This window comes from Anser cygnoides, chromosome 6, assembly GCF_040182565.1.
Source record: "Anser cygnoides isolate HZ-2024a breed goose chromosome 6, Taihu_goose_T2T_genome, whole genome shotgun sequence".
In the NCBI taxonomy this organism is placed as follows: Eukaryota; Metazoa; Chordata; class Aves; order Anseriformes; family Anatidae; genus Anser; species Anser cygnoides.
This window is the reverse complement of record NC_089878.1, coordinates 19,597,349-19,619,670: the sequence shown is the minus strand read 5'-3', so window position 1 is coordinate 19,619,670 and position 22,322 is coordinate 19,597,349. Positions and strand designations below refer to the sequence as shown.

Sequence of the window (22,322 nt, the reverse complement as noted above, 5' to 3'; positions counted from 1 at the left end):
GCAGATCTCTCTCAGATATTTCTCAGACTCTGTAAAGGTCACTGCTGAAGTTACCTGTGTATCTCGTAAATCCACTTATTTTTAATACTTTTTGTTTTTACTAGGCAGTTCTTCAGCTAGCCTTGACTGCTATCTGAAAGCCAAGAATGAACCAGCAGATAATTAGCATTCGTAACTGGGAGACCTAAATTATGTAACTTGTCAAGGCAGGGAGGAGAAGAATGAAGGAACATCAGCAAAGTGCTTTGGAAACGTGATGTGAAAGAACATGATGGATCTGCAGAGCTTCCACGCAGCCACTGCTGTGAAGAAAGCAAGGCTGGATCTGACAAATTATGTATATGCAAAATAAACACTGAACACAAAAAACAGGCCTTCTGACAGCACACACACAAAACTTTCCCTATTTAGAGGCTGCTGCCATGGTCTCCCCGAATGGCAGCTCTAACAGGACCCATGATCCATACAGAGTAGCGTAGCCTCTTGCATGGCCCTCCACGCTGAGCTGCTGGTAAGAACAACAGGTTTTGGAAAACCTGTGCACTACCACCTGTGCTGGGATGAAATATATTGACTAGAAAAAGGATGGGAAAAATGTTGCAGCTTTACCTTCTTCCAGAGTCCTACGCTCTGAGTAGGAGCCTCGGTGGTGCTCAGGGAGGAGCCCAGGCCGGCTGGGGACTGAACAAATGACACGCAGCCAGCACTCACACCGCGTGGCGCCCCAGGGGTGCAGTTCTGCTGGCTATGCCACCTTTCAAACTCATGCCTAAGGATCATGGGGCACTGCTGATGGAGCCTGTCAGCTCGGTGGTCCTCACTGATCTGCAATTCCATCAACCGAATTCTGCCTGCTGGGATTCTACCAGGGTTTTAATTAGATATGGGAGATGTTGTAAGTCTCAATTAAAACGATGAACTCAGCCTGTATTATTAATGTCTGTCTCCACTGTCACTGTTGATTTTATCAGGCAGTGAGCGTGCTCATGCTGGCACCCAGTAGGCATGTCCTCTTTATCCATCCCTGGTCCAGACACATTGCCTGGATGTGAAGGGTACAGCAGAAAGATTGGTGAGGAAAATCAATGGACTCAACTATCAGTTCAGCCAATGCTTCATTTCAATCTTTACACATATTATGATGATTAGATAGGTCCTCTAAAACAAGAGTCTCGAGCGCTCCAAATATTACAGAACACGACTTTCCTACTGTGAGACAAATACTGCTGCTGATGAGTAATCTCAGAAGCAAGACGACTGCCATGACAACACACACGGCAGCGCCGCAGCTGTAAGATAATCTGCTTTCATGTGAGGATGTAACAGAAAAGAGAGTAACTGAGAACATTGGAACAGATCTTCTCCAAAACCAGAGATGATTTTGCCTAAACTAGATGTCGTGTTACCTGTGGGGGGCCAGTGGTAATGACTTTGTCCAGCAGCTCAAAAGGGGAGGACACTGATTCAGAGCACCACGTACAAATACCGTCATTACCGGCAGCGAATACACTGACACAAACGTTGAGCAGGCGACCCTTCCTCCAGGTCCTCGCTTGCTTGGAGCCAGAAGCGCTGTCACGTCTTGTAGACTTTCTGGTTTGAGCTGAGCATGTCAGCAGAAATGAGAACAACTGGAAATTGGGGTTAGGTTGTGCTCTACGAGAGCCAAAGCAAAAAACAGTAGAGGAAGCAGCAGGTTGTAGGCTTTTCTTCCTTGTAAATTCAATGAAAGTAGTCACCTTTCTTTCAAGATGGAATAGCAGATTTTCTTTAAATTGGTATCTAGAAACTGGAACATTGCCCATTCCATTCCATATACATGCCATATATACTACACGTAATGATATAAATATAATACAAGACCCTAATAGATTCCTAAGAGAAATGCTTTTCTAATGATGCTACAAGCTAATTTGGAAGAAAAAGTGTTGATGATGGGAGTGCACAAGAAGCACTGCAGGCTCGCGAAGGCAAATGCCCAGCCTGCCCCAGCAGTGCGTTTCCACCAAGGTCATGAGCTGGTTCACCCTTGGGGCTGTGCACATGGAAGACTCATGAGATCCACATCTAAGGACTTACAGAACTACTGGTAAGGTGGGAAGGAATCACAGCTTAAATAAAGAATTAGAGAAAAACGTTTTTTTTTTAAACCAAGGAAATCTTGAATTCAGGGACTAGCACTCAGAAACCAGAGAGGGTTAAATAATAATGGACTATTTGGAAGCTGCTTTGGAAAAGCCAAGGCTTTTCCACAAAAATTTTAAAAGTAAAAGTAACATTAAATACCTTAGGAGAAAAAAAAATCCATCAATCCCTAAAAGCTTTTCTGGCTTGAACTGCCTTATACTACACTATGAGTTTCAGGAGCAGCTGTGCAGAACTGCTGAGATCTTCTGAGAAGTTTTGTGGAGGCTTTTCCTCCCCTTTTGTTCTCTAGATATTTTCCATGCCTTTGAACATTTTTCCCCAAGTATTAGGAGTCTAAAAGAAACCTAAAATTTCCTGAGGTTTTCTTATCTCTGAGTACATGCAGAGGCTCTCTCGGGGGAATGTGCTAGAGGCACCCAGTTCTCCTGCATATTCATTTGAGTGCAGTGACTCATTTAAAGATGTTTTGAAAATATGTTCATTGCCAGGGCTGGACTTGATGAAAAGTGGCACACTCTTTACAGTGGAGCTAGACCGATTTGCCCCAAATCGGCACTTGCCCCACTTTTCAGAAGATCAGAAATAGAAATTAGTTCATCTCACAAGTCCCAGAAAAATGGCTCTGCTCAACATTAAGAGTTTGTTACAGCTTTGGGTCTTTTTGCAGCGTTTCTTCTGCAGTGTCCATCTTCCGGCTCTTGGGGTTTAGGCACAGCTCTCATGAGCAGCTCTTGTTAAAATAACACCATTTGGCGTGGAATTAATTTGTTACGACTTTTTACACTGGTAAAACACCTAGTACAGATGCAATTACATCAGCAAAATCTGGGCCAGGGCCAGGTTAGCTTACTTGTTTCCAAGAAATAACCCTCAGTATCAGCAGCGTCTCCACAAAAGTGATGCTCGAGTCTTTCTATACCAGCAAAGCCCATCTAGCAGAGACTGCTCCTCGACGAGTCTTTGCTTTTGCACAGACGTAAGGCAGCTCTGCCCCTTGCTCCCTCTGGCAAAGCTCGCTGTCTCTGCTCCACAGCGCAGCGCCCGCCCTCCCAAGGGGGTCACCCTCCAAGAGGCAGCAGGAGACTGCTTCAGCCCAGCGGAGATGGGCAGTCATAACAAACAAGGCTAGTCCGCTGGCTTGGCTTAAGCAGCAGTGGAAAAACATCTCTGATCTCTGTAAGAAGCGCTGGTTCAAAAGGGAGATACGTTCTGAATGTTCACTGGTTTACCAAGCAGCCTCACAACTGTTATTTATTACAATTAATCAACTGTGCCGCTTCGGGCGTTAGTGAGATAGCGACTAAGAAACAGTGCGGCAGTGCCGAATGCTGCACAGAAAGGCAGCAGAAACCAGACTTCCGGGGACATACAAATTATATGAGGTGCAAAAGAGAAGCAAGACAACATCCTAGGAAACGCGATGCGAGGAAACACGGACCTCAGCCCAGCTCTGACAGGCGCAGACACCTCCCTGCTTCAGCGAAGCGCTGCGGTGCTAATCCAGGCAGGAGAGTGGCTTCGTGCCCGGGACTGTCGGTGGTTAGGAACACCTGCAGAGCTCTGCTGGCTGAAGCCCCTAGGGCCGGCGGCGGCTGAAGGCACACCAGCAGCCAGCCACCACAGCAAAACAGTCCCCGGGGCCGTGAGCCACATGGGCTGGAGCTGGGTAAAGACCTTCAGGGTGCTTTGTCCACGCGTATTTTACATTTGCCAAGTGATGGAGAGGTTACTGCGCTGACTAAATTTCACTGCCAGGAAGATTTCCTGCTGTTAATCTCAATTTTCTTCCCTTTTCTCATTCGGTGTGCTGGATTGCAGAAAAGCAGAGTATGAAGAGGGAGAGCAAAAGAAATGAAATACGCAGACAGACAGACCCAATCAAGTCCCACTCCCAGATCTAGCTCACCTTCAGATCCTGTTATTCAGTTAGAGCTAAATAAAATGTTGTGTCAAACAATGAAGACTACAATTTCTATCAGCTGGTATGTTTGAATTAACAGAAAATTAAATTTTTATATTACATTTATAGAGGAGGTTTTGTTAGCACTTAAACACTAATAGAAGCTTTTTATAAATTAGAAAAAAACAAATACACACAAAAAAAAAGTCAAATGTTTTTAATGTCCAGCTCTCATCCTGAGGAGTATGCATTAAAAAAGTGGTCAGACCTGCCATCTGCAAACCATCGTCCCTTTCCTTACTTATGGAGATGAATTTAAGAGAACCCAGCTGCTGCGTGTCCATGCTCGAGACGTGCTCCTGGTGGCCGAGCGCTCCCCGCCAGGAGAGCATTACGGGGCTGAGGAGCGTGCTGCCGGCCAGCCCTGCTGCACGTGCCTGCCCACCCCGGCCAGGCAGGCTGCCCACGCCAGGCAAAAGGCACCTCACGTGCCAGCAGATTTAAATAAGATCAAAACCTCTCAAAAACTACCAACCCTGTCAGCACCCCTCGCAGGACTGTCCTTATGTTCTTCTTTCAAACAGCCCTCTGAGCAAAACGTAGCTGAGCAGACCTGTTAGGACAGCTCGATGGCTTCAGAGTTAAAACCAGCCTTCGTGCTCACCCCTTCCCTAGGTGTTCCTCTGCACCATGTAAGGTTTGCTGGACGCAACAGCCGGAGGGTTTAAAGCCCCCCCATGTCCCTGTGCCTGCTCTTTCCCTGGCCGCCACTGCCCATGGGACACAGGGTGCAGAAGCAGAGGATGAATTTGGGTCTCCTCATCTGTGCCCAAGCCCCTCTGGCACTTGCTAACCCAGACCTTCTGCAGAGCAGCTGCTCCTGTCTTCTCTTCCTCAAGACCCAGTGCTAGTTGCTGTACATTAACGATTTTCCATTTCTCCTCCCTCTACCAGGATGCTAGAGCATTTCCAGTACAAAAGGATTTCTAAAAGCCCTTTATTTGCATGGATAGTGATGTGACTGACCATAGAAGCAGTCGGGAAGAGGTTTGAGGTCCCTCTCTGCTGCCTTGTGCCCATGCAATGAAGAGGACATCGGCTGCGGAAGTACGAAGCAGCGCACGTCCTCCTTTTTGCTGGTGGAGCCCCTGGGGACAGCAGTCACTGTTGGTTAGCTGAACCCTACAAACTCATTTCACCCCACCCCCCCGAAGCTTAGCTCCAAAGGAAGGCCTGGAAAGGATTCTGGGACTGACATTTCCTCCTTTCCCACATGGGTGGCACATTTGCTGCTTGGCAGGCGACCTAGGATACTTATTTAGACATTTAAAATGATGACGTCTATACATTTGAGAAGAAAAATTTGACAGATGCAAGGAGCAATAAAGCTGAGAATCAATGAGCCACGCTCATTTCAGGTCCGTAACCCAGAAGGGATAACCCTGAAGGGCTTATGGTTATTTCTCAAAAAAGGGACGGGTGCACGGGTAGAGCTTGTTAAGGCAGCAGCACTCCTTGGGCAGGCAGGCTGGCTGCTGCACACCCCTTGAGGTGCAAGGTCCCATTCTTCTCTTTTACAGCAAAAATTATCTGTGCAAGCTGACTTCATGGCACTGACTTGAGAAAACAGTTACTTTTAAAGGTATATTCTTCTACCAGCTGTACGTAAAAAGGGACTACAGTACAACCATTATAAAGAAAATAATCAGTGTGCAAAGTTTGTGCTGTTTGTGCTGTGACCTTGGATCAGACATGTTTGATTTTGAAAAAAGAGATGGAAAACTCACAGCTTCAAAACTTTCCAGCAACAGTTTTGGGGAAAAAAAACACAAAACCAAAACCAAATGAATGAAAATTGAGTTATTGGATTATTTTCAAAACAGATTTGTTTCAGACAGCTAAAGGAAAGCAACTAACAAGTACAGATGTATGTAAAATTAAATACATACTATCCTGCACAGGCTGTAGCATATGGAAAATCGCTATCTACTGGCATCTACAAGAATTATCTTTACATTCTAAGGAACGATTGAAAGTTGCAAGATATTTCAGATCTCTATGACACCTCAGGATCCTGTGGGGAAAAAAACAACCTCTGCATTTAACTGACAGACGGCAGGATTAGATCATGCCAAGAGTTCATATTAAATGCTACTTTCATGTAGCATTTTGTACATGGTTTTCAAATTTGTGCTTTTATTAGAGAACTCAAGTCAAACAAAACATCCTGATCATATAAGCTTTCCATTTTTTGTGATCTGCACTGAAAAGACAGAAGGTAGTTTAACCAAACAGCCTGTAGGTAAATATACATACGTGCATGCATGTGTACATTCACACATGCACATGTGTGATGGAAATGAAAACTAAAGATAATTAATAGATGCTTCTATCATCAGATACCTATATGATATTAATGATTTCCCCTTCTGCTAAAATAAATAAAAGCAAAAGATATAAAGGGAAAAAAAACACATTAAAAATAAAATCTGGGCTTCAGGTACTGTATATGAAGTTTGTGCTGTCATCTACAGGAATTCAGCATGACATCAATTTGCTTAGTATCTGAGAGATACAGGCTGTGTATTATGCAATGCATTTGACTGCCAAAAGGTTGAATTACTGAATCTTTACTGGACAGTTATTACAGATGTAGACACGAAACATGCATATGCTGTACTGACGTGTCCTAATAAAGAACATAATTTATTTTAAAAAATTAAAACAAGAATTGGAAGCTACATAGAAGAGCAAGTAAATTTTTATTACAGCACAAGGTGGCTAATGTCAGCAGCTCCAGCAGCCCCACGGTAAGCCATGCTCCTTTCGTCACACTCAATTCATTAACACAGGAGAAAAGCCAGAAACGAAGGGAAATGCAGACCATCTGCTCGATCCAGATGCAGCAGAACATGCTTCTTACCTCCAAAGCTATTTACCAGCCACAAACCGAGATAAGATCGCTTTAATCCTCTAATCACAGATCTAAACGATTTTTCACCATCGCATCGTCACAAGTAAAACTGACATACGATCACCTGAACTAGAAAGAAAACTTTGACAGCTTTTCTCACCATCAGCATGCCCTGGTACGGAACAAGTTTAAATAGAACGGATAACCTAGGTGTGACAAATATTAGCGAAACAAATACATACGTGTAAGCGACCCGCAAGGTCCTCATTCCACTGCTGATATGATCCAAGGACGCCTAGTTGGTCTAGCTGGCCACGGGATTTAACTGAAGTGTTTAAGTTCCCAGGAAGTCACAGCCTGCACAGGTACGACTCCCTTGCAGTGCCGGACCCGTTTTAAAATAAATACATCAGCCTCGGCGCCGTAAAAAGCAGCGAGCAGCGCGATCCCTTACCTTGAAGTTATGAATCTTCTCGTATTTCGGAACATGCTCGTTTTCCTTCAGCGTTGCTCTTCTGACAAGCGACGTCAGCTGCGAATAAGCAAAGAGTTTAAGAGGTTGCCAGATCGTCACGGACGACTTCTGAGCCCCCAGCTTCATCCCCAGGGCCGCGAGCAGCAAGTCCTGCTGCCGCCTCTCCTGCTTCGCGCCGGGGACGGCGGCCCGGGGAGCTTTCGGCCCCGGCCAGGACTCTCCGGACGGCATTTTGGGACGGGAGGCTCCGGGCTGCCGTCTCACACTCGCCCCGCGGCCGCGGGCAGCGGCATGGCGGGCACCGAGAGCGCTCCGCGGGCCGGCGCGGGGGCGGCCGCGCAACTTTCCGCCGGCGCGGCCGAGAGGCGGCTGGGCGCCGGCATGGGGCGAGCGGCGGGCGGGGAGGCGGGCGGGGAGGCCGGGCCCGCAGCCTCGCCCTCCATCGGCGCCCGGCCGCGGCGGGTGCGGGGCCGCGCGCCTCCCGCCGGCCCGCGCGGGGCGGGCGCTGCGCCGGGCGGGGGCGGCCCCGCGGCCGCAGCCAATGGAGCCCCGGCGGCGGCTGAGGCGCCCCCCGGGGGGCTGCCGGGCCTCGCTGCGACGCATCGCCCCCCCCCCCACCCCACGTTATTTAGGATCTGGGATCAGCTCGACCCTGTTCCGTTAGTTACACCTTCCCCTGACTTTCACGCCGAGGACGCCCGTCAGGCTCACGCCGGGCAACGGCCTCCTCTGCTTGCAGCACACGCCACCAAAAGCCCACCGCATGCCCCCTCCTGCCAAAGACCCCAATGCCCAGAAGCTGCGGTGCCCTCCTTTAGGCCTTCGCGAGCCCGGACGGGAGGCGAATGGTGGGGGTCACCTCAGGCTGGATACCACAGCCGGGTCTGAGGATGAAGCGAGCACAGCACAGGATGACCTGGTCCTGGCTGCCCCTCGCCCAAAACGAGGACACACCATCCCACACAAGCACCACCGGCACAGTGCAGTGCAGCCCCAGCATAACGGGACCCCCACGGGGTACCACAGCCACCCCACTCCTGCCCTCCTCCTCCTAGTGCTCCCCAAACATCTATGAACAATTCGGAAACGGCAAACCCAGACTTTTGGTCTACCTACAGCTGTGACCCACACCATGGGGCTGGCCACTGTCACCCCTAGGCATTTAGGTCCCCTGAGGACCACTCCATGGGCACAACCTGCCTGCGGAAGGGCCCAGCCCTCCCTTCCCTTTGCACAGGCTGCAGCACCGCAACCGCTCTCCCTTCTGCAGCAAAGGTATTTTTATCTCTCATGACTCAGTGACAAGCAAAGACGAGCACAGTTTGTCGCAGGCTTCTGGGTGGAATTGGTGTGTTTTGCAGCTGGATTGCGGCGTCACCGTTTAGCTCAATCATGAAAATACAGCGAGAGAAATGCTCACCATGAGCCTCCCCTGTTCCCTTGCACAGCCACCGCTACCCTCCCTCCAGGTTTTAGTAATCTGCTGTCTTTCCACACAGGAGCAAATCGCAGAGATTAAGGTCCAACATACGTGCTTCACCAACCATTAATTTGCATTGCAAGTCAATAGCTAATAACTGAAACCCTGGCTAGATACGATACAGGGTGAAGCTGTCAAGCGTTAGTGCCTTACACAGGCCTTAGGAGTACCCAACTCACTTCACAGCCCCATCACAAACAGGAGGCTGCTCAATCCACCTTGTTAAGAAGCCATTTTTCATCAGCTACCTCAATCTGCCCGTCCCGCTTTCAACCACTCATGTCTGCAGCAGGTGAGTACCTACACGTCCCTCATGTTTTCTTGCACGTCCCTCTGGTAAGTGTAAGTGGCAATACGAAATGAAGAAAAAAGAGCTGAGCAGGAAGAGAGCCCCAAAACTGACCATCTTGTTTATGTAGATGTGTGAGAATAGCAGGGACACAGGGGAGGAGGAAGCAGGCCTTCAGGCTCATTCAATCCTTTCTTCCTAGCTGAAGTCATTTCATGGTTTCATTCCCAAAGACTACAGCAGGCAGAAGTCCTTGTGGAACAAGGTGGACCTAAACCTGACCCAGAGGAGCTGCCCTCTCCAAACTGCTTCAGGTGACAACAGGCTCAGGAAGCAAATTGTGGAGTTTTGGAAACACGCTTTTGTTACATACTTCCTTGGAACCCCAAATTCCTCTTCTTTTAAAGGGAAAAAGAATAAATCACCAAAAGTTGGTACTAGGAAATAAACCCTTTGAAAATTTAATTTGTTGGAAATAAATAACCCAGCCATTTCCAAGAATACATTTACTATCAGAATCAACTCATATTAGTTTCTATATAATATCACTTAAGAAGCAAGATAAAGCATTCTGAATTTTCCTTTCAGTATTTTTTTCTTCTTTTAACATGCTTATTCCTTAATTGTCAGCTTTCTTTTTCCTAATTCTGAAGAACTGATTTATTTTCAATTGCACTTTAGAGTCACATTAGTAGAAACCGATCTCTGGATCCTGGAAAATTAAATCTTAAGATTGACAATAAAAGGGAAAGCAAAACTACCCAACAGGGAAAGGTCATATCTCATGGCTGTAATTATGAAAACATGTTATAATCTGAAAAGTAGTTATAAGATTATGAATTTTAATTCTAACATCGCTACGTGTTAGAGTGATCTAACAAGGACTGCTTATTGGTTTTACATAAATCAGTTTGCCACTGTTCAGTAGAAAGCATTTTCTGCTGTACACAACTAAAGGACTACTGCATATACCTACACTTACAGCCCTTTTCATGTGTTATATGCACTGTATTTGTGCACACCAAAAACCTGGACTGAAAGAGAGTTAAAACCATAAAGTTTTTTTTAAAATATATATTTTTTAATGAAAATTAATGAAAAATAGAATGTTATCTGTTTCTTATATTTATTTCCCCAACATAAACTAGTGTTGTAGTTAAAATTCATCATCCTAAAACTGCTTTCAGATGACAAAGTCATTGAACACATACATCATTCTTCTGCCATTTCCTAACTTTGGACGTTTGCTGTTGCAAGCCAGTGCTCTTAACACAGCCCTCTTCCTTTGGTTTGAAAGCAGAATTGGAAAACACAATTTGTTGTATACACCTAGCTGGCCATCATTTGAGTCCCCAGGCAGGTCCAGATCTTTAGATTATCTGTTCATGAGTTACTAAAGTAGCAGGGAGCAAGTCCCCGTCCTCCAGGTGCTCTAGCCACTACAGGTGGGTCAAAACCATTGAAAGCACACGAGAAATAAAGGAGCTGTGGGTTCAGCTCAAATCCTTGCAGGATGCAATTCTCTTCTGAGGCTCTCGTTGGCTCTGGTCACCCTATGCTGTCCTCATTCCCAGCCTGCAAGCCCTGCTCTTCTTACATCCTTGGCTGGCTCCTGATTCAACGCCTGCTCTGTCGGTGGCCCCTGTACGCCCCACCTACCAGCCTCCTCGAGCACTTCCATTCTCCAGCAGTTGTCTTCAGAGTTTGCTCTGTCGGAAGTCTGCCTTAATGGGGACAATTATTAGAGACTGTCCATTACACATGGGATGAAAAAGAGGTAGGAATGTAAGGAGGAAAGTCTTCTCCCTTCCACTTTTCAAAGTAAAGTCCTGATTTTATGTTACTTTTTAATTGGTTTGTGACAGACATGCAATCATTGCATGTTTAGGAATCAGTATACTGGGCAGATCACAGGAGGAAGGGGACTGTAGGACTTTTTAAAATTTAATTTAAGGACATGATTTCACAGGGTTGAGGTAAACCAAAACCAGAATGACTGGAATTAATAGCCAAGCAAACTCTCAGCAGAGCACGCAACTGGAACAGACTCCCAGTCCTGTACATTTTAGTGACTTAAAAATCAAACAAACAAACCCAAGCCCAGCAAAATGTCAACCTTTAAACCAAGACATCTGTTTAGAGGTTGTACATTGTACATATGGACTAAAGGGAGGGAAGAAAAAACAAAACAAAACAAAAACCCCAAAGACTATAACCTGCTGTTTCAAATGTTCTAATTTGTCCTAAAACCTCAGCCATAACAGTGGTTCAGTCTGGGGTCCTACTGTGACACCGCTTTCCTTTCTTCCCCATGGAGCACTCCTTCACATGCAGTAGAAGCAGCTATTTTCTTGAGCACTATTTGTTCTCGGTGTTATTTGGATAATATATGCATATTTTATGGTACTAACCTCACAATCAGTAAGTCTTATTATGAAGACTCCACAGAATTGATTTTAAAGTCATTCATGGCTTGCAGTAAATTCCAATTAGTCACTCTCTGAAAGTCACATTATGCAAGTTTAATCCAGTCATATAATTCAGTCAACATCAGACAAATTATCCTTCTAAAAAGGCAAATCAATGCCTTTCCCATTTGTTGAGTAATAAACTAAAATTACTCCAGGGAAAAAACAAAACAAAACAAAAAACAACAAAACCCTCTGAAGATTAAAGCATCGGGTTAATCTCACAAGTCCTAAAATGCTCATGTTAGGCTTGCTCAGACATCCTGAACCCCATGTGCATTTCCAGCTTAATATAGCGTTTTGTTTCATGAGCACCTGGCTCCTCCCTCAAACACAGTTTCATGTTTCCTTCAGTCTTGGAAATGCACGTGCAGTACACCGCAGGTTTTTTGTTCTCATATGGCATTGTCATGCTGCAATGACTAAACATGCCTTCATTGTTTCAGGCTTTATATGTAATACAATCTCTTCCCTCTAAGGAATGCATCTTAATAACCGAATTAACCAGCAGTCATATTGCATGCATTTTTTGAAAACCAAAGACGATGGCCTATTGTATACATCTCAAGGAGCAACATATTTGAAAACCGAACCTGGTTTTCTATGCAGTTAGCCACTGTGTATTTTGTCATGCTGTTTCAGTGTATAGTTAACCTAGCCAAATGTATACGCTCAGAAAATCCTTCCTTGCCTGAGCCCTTTATGAGAATATTTTATGGGCTCAATATACAGTCTACAAAACCTAATCAGTCAGATTGTGAAACTGAGCCCAATTTCCTCAATACCGTCCTCGTTGGGGGAGGCCTGTTCCACGCTGCATAGGTTGTTCCCCGTCATATCTTTTACTGAATTATTACTGGGGGAGGAGGGAAGCCCCAAAATTTCCCTTTTTATTTAAAATTGGAGACATTTAGAATTGCAACACAGCACTCAGCCTGATGGAGACCCTCGTTCAATGTGCATCCCCCTTTTCAGTTACCCACAGGTGAGTTTGTGTTTACGACAAAGTTGAATGATGGAAAACTACTGCTGAAAAAATCTATTTTTCATAACAAAATTCTCCAAATGGACTGGCTTCTAATTAAATCAGACTTTTTTTTTCCCCCAATATGCTTACTGCAAAGCTAAAGAAATGGCTATTTTTTAGATTTTAATGATTTTAAAAATTATGTTGGATGATAAAAGCAAACACTATTTCCACAGCAGGTAATGTTAAGAAGCATTTTTATATCTAGAATTATTTCAGAAGTTAAAAAGAAACACAAAATTTTAATTAAAACCTTAAATAAATAAATTCATACAAATCTTTGGCTTGGTTTAAAGTAGGATAGTTTAAAAAAATATCTAAAGTTTAAATTAGGGGAACAAGTTGCCCAATGGATAAGCTGATATAAATTATCGCATAAAAAGTGAATTAGCTTGGTCCCGTATTGTGCAGCACAGAGTGCAGCAGCATTATTTGCGAAGATTTTATGTTTGTACTGATGTCTTTCCAGACACACCCTGAAGGCCTTGTCTTCATAACAAGCGAGCAAACTCTTAAACAAGCGGCGAGACCTCTGAGGAAGCCAACAGAGCCACTCTTTGGCCATAGCCTCAGTCCTACACCTGACCAGCCACTGCGCCCGATTCGGACCTGGGTCGGCCTGGTTACTCCTCGCTGGTGCCCCAGCTGGCTGTGGATCTGCTTCCCACAGCTACTGATGCGGGCCTTCTGGCAACGGTACGTCGACACTGCGCACCAGCGAGAAGTGCTGCTGTGACCATTTATCTCTCAGTAACTGACAAGACAAAAACAACTAACATTGTTGGTCTGGATAGCGATGCAAGCAAGGCACTTTTCAGTGGCAAACAACACATTTCTTTTCCTAGGGAAAATTATGTACCTACTTTGGTGTATAATCATGGATCTATCAATGGTAAAAATAATAAAAAACCAACTCGGAGTACCTCCAGAAACAAGCTCAGCTCTTGTTCTGGTTCTGGAGGACATTGTTAACATCCTAAAACTTCACATTTAGCAAGGTCAGTAACCAGACCCGGTGTCCACTGAAGCAGGAGGGTTAAGACTAGGGATTTTCTTCATACTCAGTAGGTATAAATATCCCCAGGGCACTATGTTGAATATGTTTAAAATTAATGTCACTCAGCGCTACAGGGGCACATGTGGACACGTGCGAATGCACAGGCAGGGACATGGGTGCTGCAATGAATAACAATGCTAAGATGGGTTTTGCAAGCACTAGCCACAACTTTAGGTATGTTGTAGAAATAGTAATATGATTCCTGACGGCTTGTGTTGTGGGTGAGATGGACTGACCAGTCCTCCTCTCCTCCCGGGGCTCCTGCTTTGCCTTGAACTAGCTGAAGCCCCAAAGCTCTTCCCTGCAAACACTGTCCCCACTGCCCTGACGGCATCTGATAAAGTAATCAACTGCTGCAACTCTTTCTGTAAAGCCAGAGACCACCAGCCTGCTTGGAGGGCCAAGATAGTCCTGCATGACAAAAGCACAGCAGCTACCATGCTATGGGACACTGAGGCAGGGCACGTCAATCAAACACCGTGACAAAAGCTCTCCAGAAAGCCAAGAAACAAGATCTTTTCATTCCTGACTCTTACCGAGGTGAGGAAGCAGGCTCCTCATGACAGTAAGCTCCTGCTGAGAAATCAGCCTCAGCAACCCTCTCTCTCCTTGCTCTGCCACAGCTCTTTGCCACCACCTCTTTTTTTTTTTTTTCCCTCAGGAAAACAAGATGAATTAAAAGGGGACTGACCCCAGGCAAACTTGGTAAGCACAGAAGGGGAGCAAGGGCAGGTAGAGCCCAGAAGGTACCATCTCGCTGTCCCAGGAGGCTGGCAGCATCAGGGAGAGCACGTAAGACAGCTGCAAGAGCGAAGAGAGGAAGCATCAAGAAACAGAAGAATTTGTCTCCAGGAAATCCTACAGATGAAACCTCTCCTTTCCAGCTTCGCTTTTAATCCTTTGCATCTGCCCTCCTGTCCTTCACAGATCTGGTTGTGGTCCATCCTATCCTGTCAGAAGCCTGGGCCAGGGAGGTGGTGAAGTGGATGAAGAATTAATGCAGCCACCAGCATCGTGTGCCCCTCTCCAGGGGAAAGGCAGAAGCAGAGCGACTGCAAGGACTACTCGTGGGGTTTCAGCCTACCTTTACACCAACAGGCATTGCTAGATCAGGGCTAGAGCGCAGTACATCTTGCAGCTATGAGACCTGTAGGAAGAGGACTTGATGGAGCAAAGAGGTCGGCTTGTGGCTCCTTGCTGGCCTACAGGGAGCTGTGCCTTTGTGACCAAGATGTTTACTGCAGCGAGGCTTCACTCCAGCAAAAATCTCTTGACTTGTGGCACTTTTTATTGCAAAAAGAACTTCAAAGTCATTTACAAATGCTCCAAGACAATGTGCTTTATAGGAGTGATCATAGTCAAAATGTAATGCAAATTGGCAGCTGCATAAATGTTACTCTTACGGCAAATGCTTTTTGTTACTAATATACTACATTTAAGTATCGTAAGGAAAAACAGGCTGTTAGACTAATCTTCTGAAGCTACAGTTAGTTTATTTCTTATCTGACATAGACTGCTATGAGGTTTTCCTCAAACTGAGAGAGAGAGAAGGCACATAAGAGGCTTAATCAAACCCTTTGATGTGGGACCTTACCTGTCTCCTAGCAAGGGAATGTTGATGGTGGCTAAACTTGATGAAATAAATAATTTACTACACTTCCTTTATCATACCCATTTAAGAATCATATTGTTAAAAGTAGGTTTCAAAATAAATCTTTGTATCTTTTTGTATCTGAAAATTCATACCTTTAGGGATAATCATGAAATCCACAAGGTCCTTCTATTACCATATTTATAGGGTTTTTAAATTTATTTCTCATGGAATAGGAGCTGTGGATACTGGTATGACATAGGCAAGCAGGATGGAAATTTCTTTTGTCTGTAATATTTTCTTACCTGATGTGTAATATTCATTTCACATTAGTCTTCTCTGGCAGTCTAATGCCTCTAATATTAGTATTTTTTTTTTAATTCTACACAGTAATGCAATTTGGAATAATTCAATATATGTTGTAATTAAAAACTGCAGCTCATTAATTTTTAAACACTCTTTGTATTTCAGACCACACCTGTTCCTCTGGCACATCCTCTATTTTCAATTCATCCACTTCTTCCTGAATAAGCTATGTTGCTATGATACATGTGCTATCACACTTTCTTTCTTCAACATACTTCCACCAGACCATAATCATACTTATTTAGCAAAAATAAGACTGAAAGTGCAAAGCGTCCTAATCTTTCTTTAATTAACACTGTATTCAGCTCCGCGAATGAAAGGTGAAAACATCTTTTACTCTGAAAGAATAGCAGAGTTGTGACATTGAAAGGAAACATTCATGTAAAATTTGCAATGCTAAAAACCTACTTATGGACAACCTCACTGCAGAAAAATTACAAAACGTGGTAATCCTAAGTGCTAATTAGCACTTCTGGCAGACCCCTATCAACAATTTTCTAGGTGCATGTATGTCCATGGGCAGAGCTGCACCATTGCAGTGGGTCAGGGTCTACTTTCATTTTATGCGATGTAATTAGGCAGAAGGAGAAAATAAGGAAGGCTGATCATCCTTCACATGAGTCTCTCATGTTGGCTCCCAGTTTCTTTGCATAAATAACTATTTAAATCAGGACTGATTTGAAACCTGCAATGAATGAAACCAGAGAGAAATTGGTAGTGGAATTACACTCTGAAAAGTCTCAAAGTCAAATGACCCGTTTATTGCCACTCATAAAATCTTTGAATCCCTGGTTAGATTCTCAGAAAATAATTGGTTTACATCCTGTTGACCAGTGTTCCAATTTTCCCATTTTTCCTTTTCCACATATGGTTCATCTTTCCTATTTATTCCCTCTAAGTTTCCTAATCAACATTTTTAAATGCCTCTGTCATGAAAATTTTCATGCAAGGGCAGGAAGCATCCCATTTCCTATAGGAAGTTATAGCTGTTAAAATTTCTTACTTGAGAGATACATTCAAAAAAACATTGTCTCAAATGGTCAAAATCATTCTGAATGTTTTACAGTGGGGTTGGCAATGCAACTCCCCCTCATAAATTTGGGCTACATAGATTAGTTACCTTTTAGGGAAGAAGCAGGAATCAGCATGATACAGGTTATACAACTTCTGTTACAGAGGACAGACTTTGCTTTATTTTATTTTTTATTCAGCAAGTCCAGCAGTTTTTTGCAACGTAATTTTCAGCTGATCTCTATTTTCAGTTGAAATATGCTGCTCCCAGGTCCCACTCAGTAAGTCAAAGATCTGACAGTTGGGATTTCAGAGGCATATGATCTTTGGACAGAAACTCTTCTGAGTATAGGGTATGTTAAACTTTAAAAAACAACTAAGTTGGGAGTATATTTCAATTTCTTAAATTCAGTTATTGACAATAGACGAGGAAATCAAATTATTTACAATGGCAATGAAATATTTATCCAGTATAACTGCTTACTTCTTAGTCACATTTTTCATCTCACCTTAAGGGGCAATTTTTTCTTTACACTGCCACCCTCATACTACCACTTTAAGTGGCACTGCTCAGAAGATTTCTAACGTTGTTTGTATTTTCAATGATAAGAACAGCCCAAGAGAAGGCCCACAAAAAGTTAGCCTGTAAGCTCCCAGTACTGCCAGCCTGCTGAGCAGAGAGCCTGCCTTGCACACCAGCATATGATAAAAGTGACTGGCGGTTTCCAAGCACCAGGCTGCAGCTCTGCGACAAATGCTAGCAATGATTCGGAGGCTAGAGTGAATGAGAAGCTGTCACTTAAGAGACTGAACGCTTCAAACTCTGCGAAAGATAAAAACACATGATACTTTCTGCAATTTTTGTGCATTTGTATTAAGCACATTGTTAGTCTAATCATCAGCCAATTCACAGAAATGCCTGAATGCAAATGTAATTCACTATCATATTAACTTTGGTAAATGCTTCAAGACTTTTCCAGCAATGCAAAATCACCAGAAATCTTCAAGCAATAAGCTATTTGGTACATGAAATAAGGCCTAGAGCTTTTCAAATGTTTTACCATTACATGCAGAATAGAAATTGGGAATAGCCTTCCATATTTTCACAGTATTCATCTCCTCTCCTCTCATTTAGGAAGGGGGAAAAACTGCTTGCCTTTAAGCAGCACTACTAATCTAATTCACAAATTGGAAGCCATAAGAAAATGTACTAATTCAGATAGTTTAATAAGGTTTAATACAGGACATTATACTTTGCTATACTAGCTCTAATATTCCTTAGGCAAACTATTTCAACTGCTTTAGCTCTATACAAATGCAATAAAAATCCCCACGTAAAACAAGATAGTCTAAGTGTATTATAATATGGTCTGTTAGAAACACACCATCCCGTAGTTATCTTTGAAGTTGTGAGGATGTTGGAGGAATACTAGTGCTAAGATGACAAAGTACAGAGCAACAAGAGATTTTTCAACTTGATGGTTCTCCTGTTGCATAAACATTAGGACTGTAGTAATGGCGAATGCCAGAAGCAACACTGTTTCTAACTGCTGATGCCATGCACAAAAAATGTTAAATATGGAAAAGTTTAATGTTCTAAAAGTTAATGATCTAAGGAAGACTTTGCAAGACTGTCAAGAGTTGATGTCTTCACTGATGACTAGTGTGACAGGTTTGAAGCAATAAGAGCAAGCAGTTTTTTGAGCTTAGCAACAAAACTGAATTTGAACAAAGTAAGAAGAGCAGAAGAGAAAAACATTCAGCTAGAGGCTAAAACTAAGCATGAGGAATTTTATCTGAAAACATCTTTTTTCTTGTGAAAGACTGGAAGTAAAGAAAGAAGGGTTGGAACAGATCAACTTCTGCAGCATTAACCACAAGACAAAGGACTGCTCTTTTTTTCTTTCATAGTCCAATGCTTCCAAATACTTCTAACTACTTCTCCTTCTGCTACCACCTCTAAAACACGCACTTCACTCTTCAGCAGTCTTATGGATTTGGTAACCACTTATGAATGGGCAATTATGAGTGCAGCAGATGTGCCTGCCTGTCATGGGACTGACTATCCAACTGAGCAGGGAATGACACCAGACCTCCACGGCTCCTCGCCCTTTCAATCTTTGTACAGAAGTCATCTGATATGTATATGTACTTGTGAACACATAAACACTGACCAATGCAAAATGTTTTCCCCCCGTCATCTAACTAATAATAATAAAAAAAAACAACAAATAAACCACATCCCCAAACAGCAACCCTAATTGAATAGGGATGGAGGTAAGTGGAGAAAATTCCTGGTAATCAGACCCTCAGCACGGAGTCATGCAGGGTACACAGAACTGCAGAGGGAATAAAACACAAGACATCTTGGATATTAATTCACAGCAAAAGGTGCTACTAACACCACTTCCTGCAGCCCCAGCGCTGCCTTGGGAGTCTCATATTCAATGAGTGACCAGACCTGACCTTGCCTAGTTTATAAGATTAGACACAATCGTAGCCCAAGGTGATTATCACCAGCTATACAGCGTCACATTATAAAGTCTCAGTGAGGTAAGAAACTTGTAAATAACAAAATTATCCTTTTATAGGTCTCTTAATTCAACAGTCCAGTCTGTTTCCTGTAGAAGTGATTAGTAATAGAAAATAATTAGGAGATGCCAGATGGGAGGAGGAGTTTAAAAAAAAGACCCAAAACTCACACAGCTATGGAAACAGAACAACAAACGGCAGAGCTGCCAGCTAACAACCAGCCCACTGCAGTCCCTCACCGCCCGGCAGGCTTGTGGCATAAATAATAAATAGCAATCATGTGCCTGCTCTGAGAAAGATCCACCAGCTCCTTTCTGTAACCACTAGAAAAAAAAGTTGTGAGGACACATAAAAAGTCAAGGGAAACATTTTTTATTTTTTATCTAAAAAAAAAGGCCTTAATTTATGAGGGGTTTCCCTGCTATACATCTAGGCGGTCTTTTTGGAAATCACAAGTATAAGGCCCACAGTGATGGGACGCAGCCCTACTCCTGTTAGGGCTGAAGCCATGAGCTCTACCTCGCTCATCAGGAGTTGAGCTGGACCTCTCTATTTCCACGCCCCACACCGTAAGGTCCACCAGAAAACCTCTCCCCCCTTGAAGAAAGCCCAGACAAAGCCATCCTCTCTGGCTCTTCACGAGCTGAGGGAGGTTCCTCCCTCTGCTTGGCTATGCCAATGAAAAAGGAAGGAAATTTCTGTCAGTAAACAAAAGAGAAGCTAAGGCTAGATGCTAGATTTTAGAAGGCATTAAAAATGTAACCAGATCCAAACCATCAAACATCAGTGACCCTGGAAAGAACCGCATTTTACTGGTGGGGGCTTCACACAGACTTACCTCTCACAACGCTGAGAAACGCAGAAAAAGAACAGCACCTTATTCTTTGCTAATGGCTTCACTTTATCAGTAACAACACAGCCAGTATTCTTCAGGCTTAATTGCACAGCAATCATACTGCTTTACAGCCTTTTTAACAATTTTGTTCAGTATTAATTTTACAAAGGCTTGAACAGGCACGGGACACGCACCGAGTGCCATTACTCCCCACGCCTTTGCTGAGGGTCTGGTCTGTGAGCCTGAGGGACTGGCCCCCTGATTTCACATGGCAGACGGCCACCTCGCTGTAAGTAAGCACTGGACTTGACAAAGACTCCACCTCTGCGTATAAATCTCACATGCCAGACCACGAAAAGCCACACTTAAGTGACAAAGCAGAAGGTAATGTGGAAAGTCTTCTCAGCAGGCAGTCAAGTGACTTGCACCTACGAAACAAGGCTGAAGTGGGATGCTGATCCTCAGCTGTGTGAACCCACAAAATGGTAGCAAACATCTCTGCAGCACAGTAACATGACAGGAGATGTGCTGTGTGCATTTGAAACACAACCTGACCCAAACCACTCTTCACTTTCTGAAATTTGTGCAGCCGTATTTATTTTTAACTTCATAATACTAGACCAGCAGTATGCAGTCGGCTACCAACACAGGCATATGACTTTCACTCCACAGTAATCCCCCGCATTATTGTGTGGGCATTAAATTAATGTTCTTTGGAGGCACAGGCCCACACAGAGCCAGCCAGGCAGGTGAGGTCCTGTGAGGTTAACTGGAATCAGCTGGGATGCCTTTTGTAATGCACAGGGACTAATAGGGCACAGCTGAACACTGACTGTAGTGGAAAGGAGAGAAGAAGAAAGGGTTTGCCCTGGAAAACCAGGAAAGCCAGGGAGCCATGTTCAGCACTGGAGCTGAGCCACAGGTCCAGCTAAAAACCCTTGCAATCCCAAGGTTTACCCTCTGCAATCACGAGGCACTGACAGGAGAAAAGCTAGATATTCTGTGACCTGGGGATTCAATTAGCAAAGTTTATGCTTCATTTGGAAGCTCTGAATCTTAAAACAAGATCAGTTTATATAATCTTTTTAGTATATCAATTTTACTGCCACACTGAACATAAATAAGGCCCTAGGTTACTCTCAGCGGCCGTGAGAGCAACAAGCACTCTGCAGTTTGTAGAAAATAATCCTCTTTGTGCTGATGTTTGCACGCTGGACAGCGCATACAATTAGCTTGCCTTTCTCAGGTCTTAATAAACATATAGTTAAGCTAAAAACGAATGTGCTTACAAAAAGATACCATAAGCACTTGCAGTCTAATTTTGAGCTGCATGTGCCATGTATAATGGTGTATGTAATACAGCAGTAGGTCCGTACTGCCAGAAATGCCAATGCACAGAAGAGAAGACGAGGAAGACTGAGGCAACCTCTGCGGAGTACAATGTTGCCGACATGCTGCAGCAGCCACCTAAAAAGCAGACTCGTCCTTCATTCTGTTAACTTCCTTGGTATTGACAAAATTGTCTGTGCTTTGAAGTGCCTGCTGAAAGATGGTCTAAGCCCAGAAGAAATAAATAGAAGTTTTTGCCTTCAAACATAACACAGAGTTATGTTTTATTTATAAATTACATTAAACTTACAGAGTGATTGTCATGGACACCCGCGCAGGGACTGGGAAGGCACATTTGTGAGAAAAGAGTTGACAATCTCCTCAAGTTAACCCCTGGGAGTCTTCAGTGCTCATCCTCACGTGTCTTTAAATGTACTTCAAGGTAAACATTAATAAGCAGTATGTTTAACAGCATTATTGCTTTGTCACTATCCTTGTTCTAGATACGGCTTGTCTAGAGTTTTACACCTTACACACCCATCTTTTCTGAAAAAAAAAGTTCATTTGATTAAGTGGAAATATTTCAAACAGCCTCCAGAATCAAGATTTATTCACTCCCAAAGCACACTTTCCTCTCTGACCATTAAGATCCTGTCTTCTTTCCAGTCCTTACTGCTCCCCATGTTGGCATTACTGGGTGCCAAATCACATTCAAAGCTGTCTTCCTCCATCACAGACCTCGCTAAGGGGGATTATGACAACAGACTACTCTAACTTTCTTGGCTACATTTTCTGATATCCTTTCCCTGAAGATAAAACGAGTCTTGGAGAAGGAAGATTTTGAGCAGATCTCACCAACATATTTCACTGAGAACAAGAATAGAAAAGTATTAGTGTCCT

The 22,322-nt window shown here is 43.8% G+C and overlaps 1 protein-coding gene and 2 long non-coding RNA genes across 6 annotated transcripts in view; 1 reads left to right on the top strand and 2 right to left on the bottom strand.

Moving 5' to 3' along the window:
* The window catches only part of CHN1 (chimerin 1), a 96,115-nt gene that overhangs the window by 21,216 nt on the left and 52,577 nt on the right, over nucleotides 1-22,322 (bottom strand). For 2 of the 3 annotated variants that reach the window (XM_048061498.2, XM_066999784.1), the window contains exon 7: nucleotides 7,417-7,494. In XM_048061498.2, coding sequence (XP_047917455.1) covers nucleotides 7,417-7,494 — 78 coding nt within the window. Of the gene's footprint in view, nucleotides 1-7,416; nucleotides 7,495-9,320; nucleotides 9,340-22,322 lie in introns of those variants that run through there. The other variant, XM_013171567.3, reaches the window with a different exon arrangement.
* LOC136791133 (uncharacterized) lies at nucleotides 4,251-7,409 on the bottom strand. Its single transcript, XR_010832486.1, has 2 exons — nucleotides 7,205-7,409; nucleotides 4,251-7,091 (listed from the first exon to the last, which is right to left on the bottom strand). It is a non-coding gene; the product is annotated as an uncharacterized lncRNA (long non-coding RNA).
* LOC136791132 (uncharacterized) lies at nucleotides 9,096-15,452 on the top strand. 2 transcript variants are annotated; one of them, XR_010832485.1, is made up of 4 exons: nucleotides 9,096-9,209; nucleotides 13,171-13,397; nucleotides 14,132-14,298; nucleotides 14,420-15,452. It is a non-coding gene; the product is annotated as an uncharacterized lncRNA (long non-coding RNA). The 2 variants fall into 2 exon arrangements; XR_010832484.1 differs by lacking the exon at nucleotides 9,096-9,209 and having other exon boundaries at nucleotides 13,018-13,397.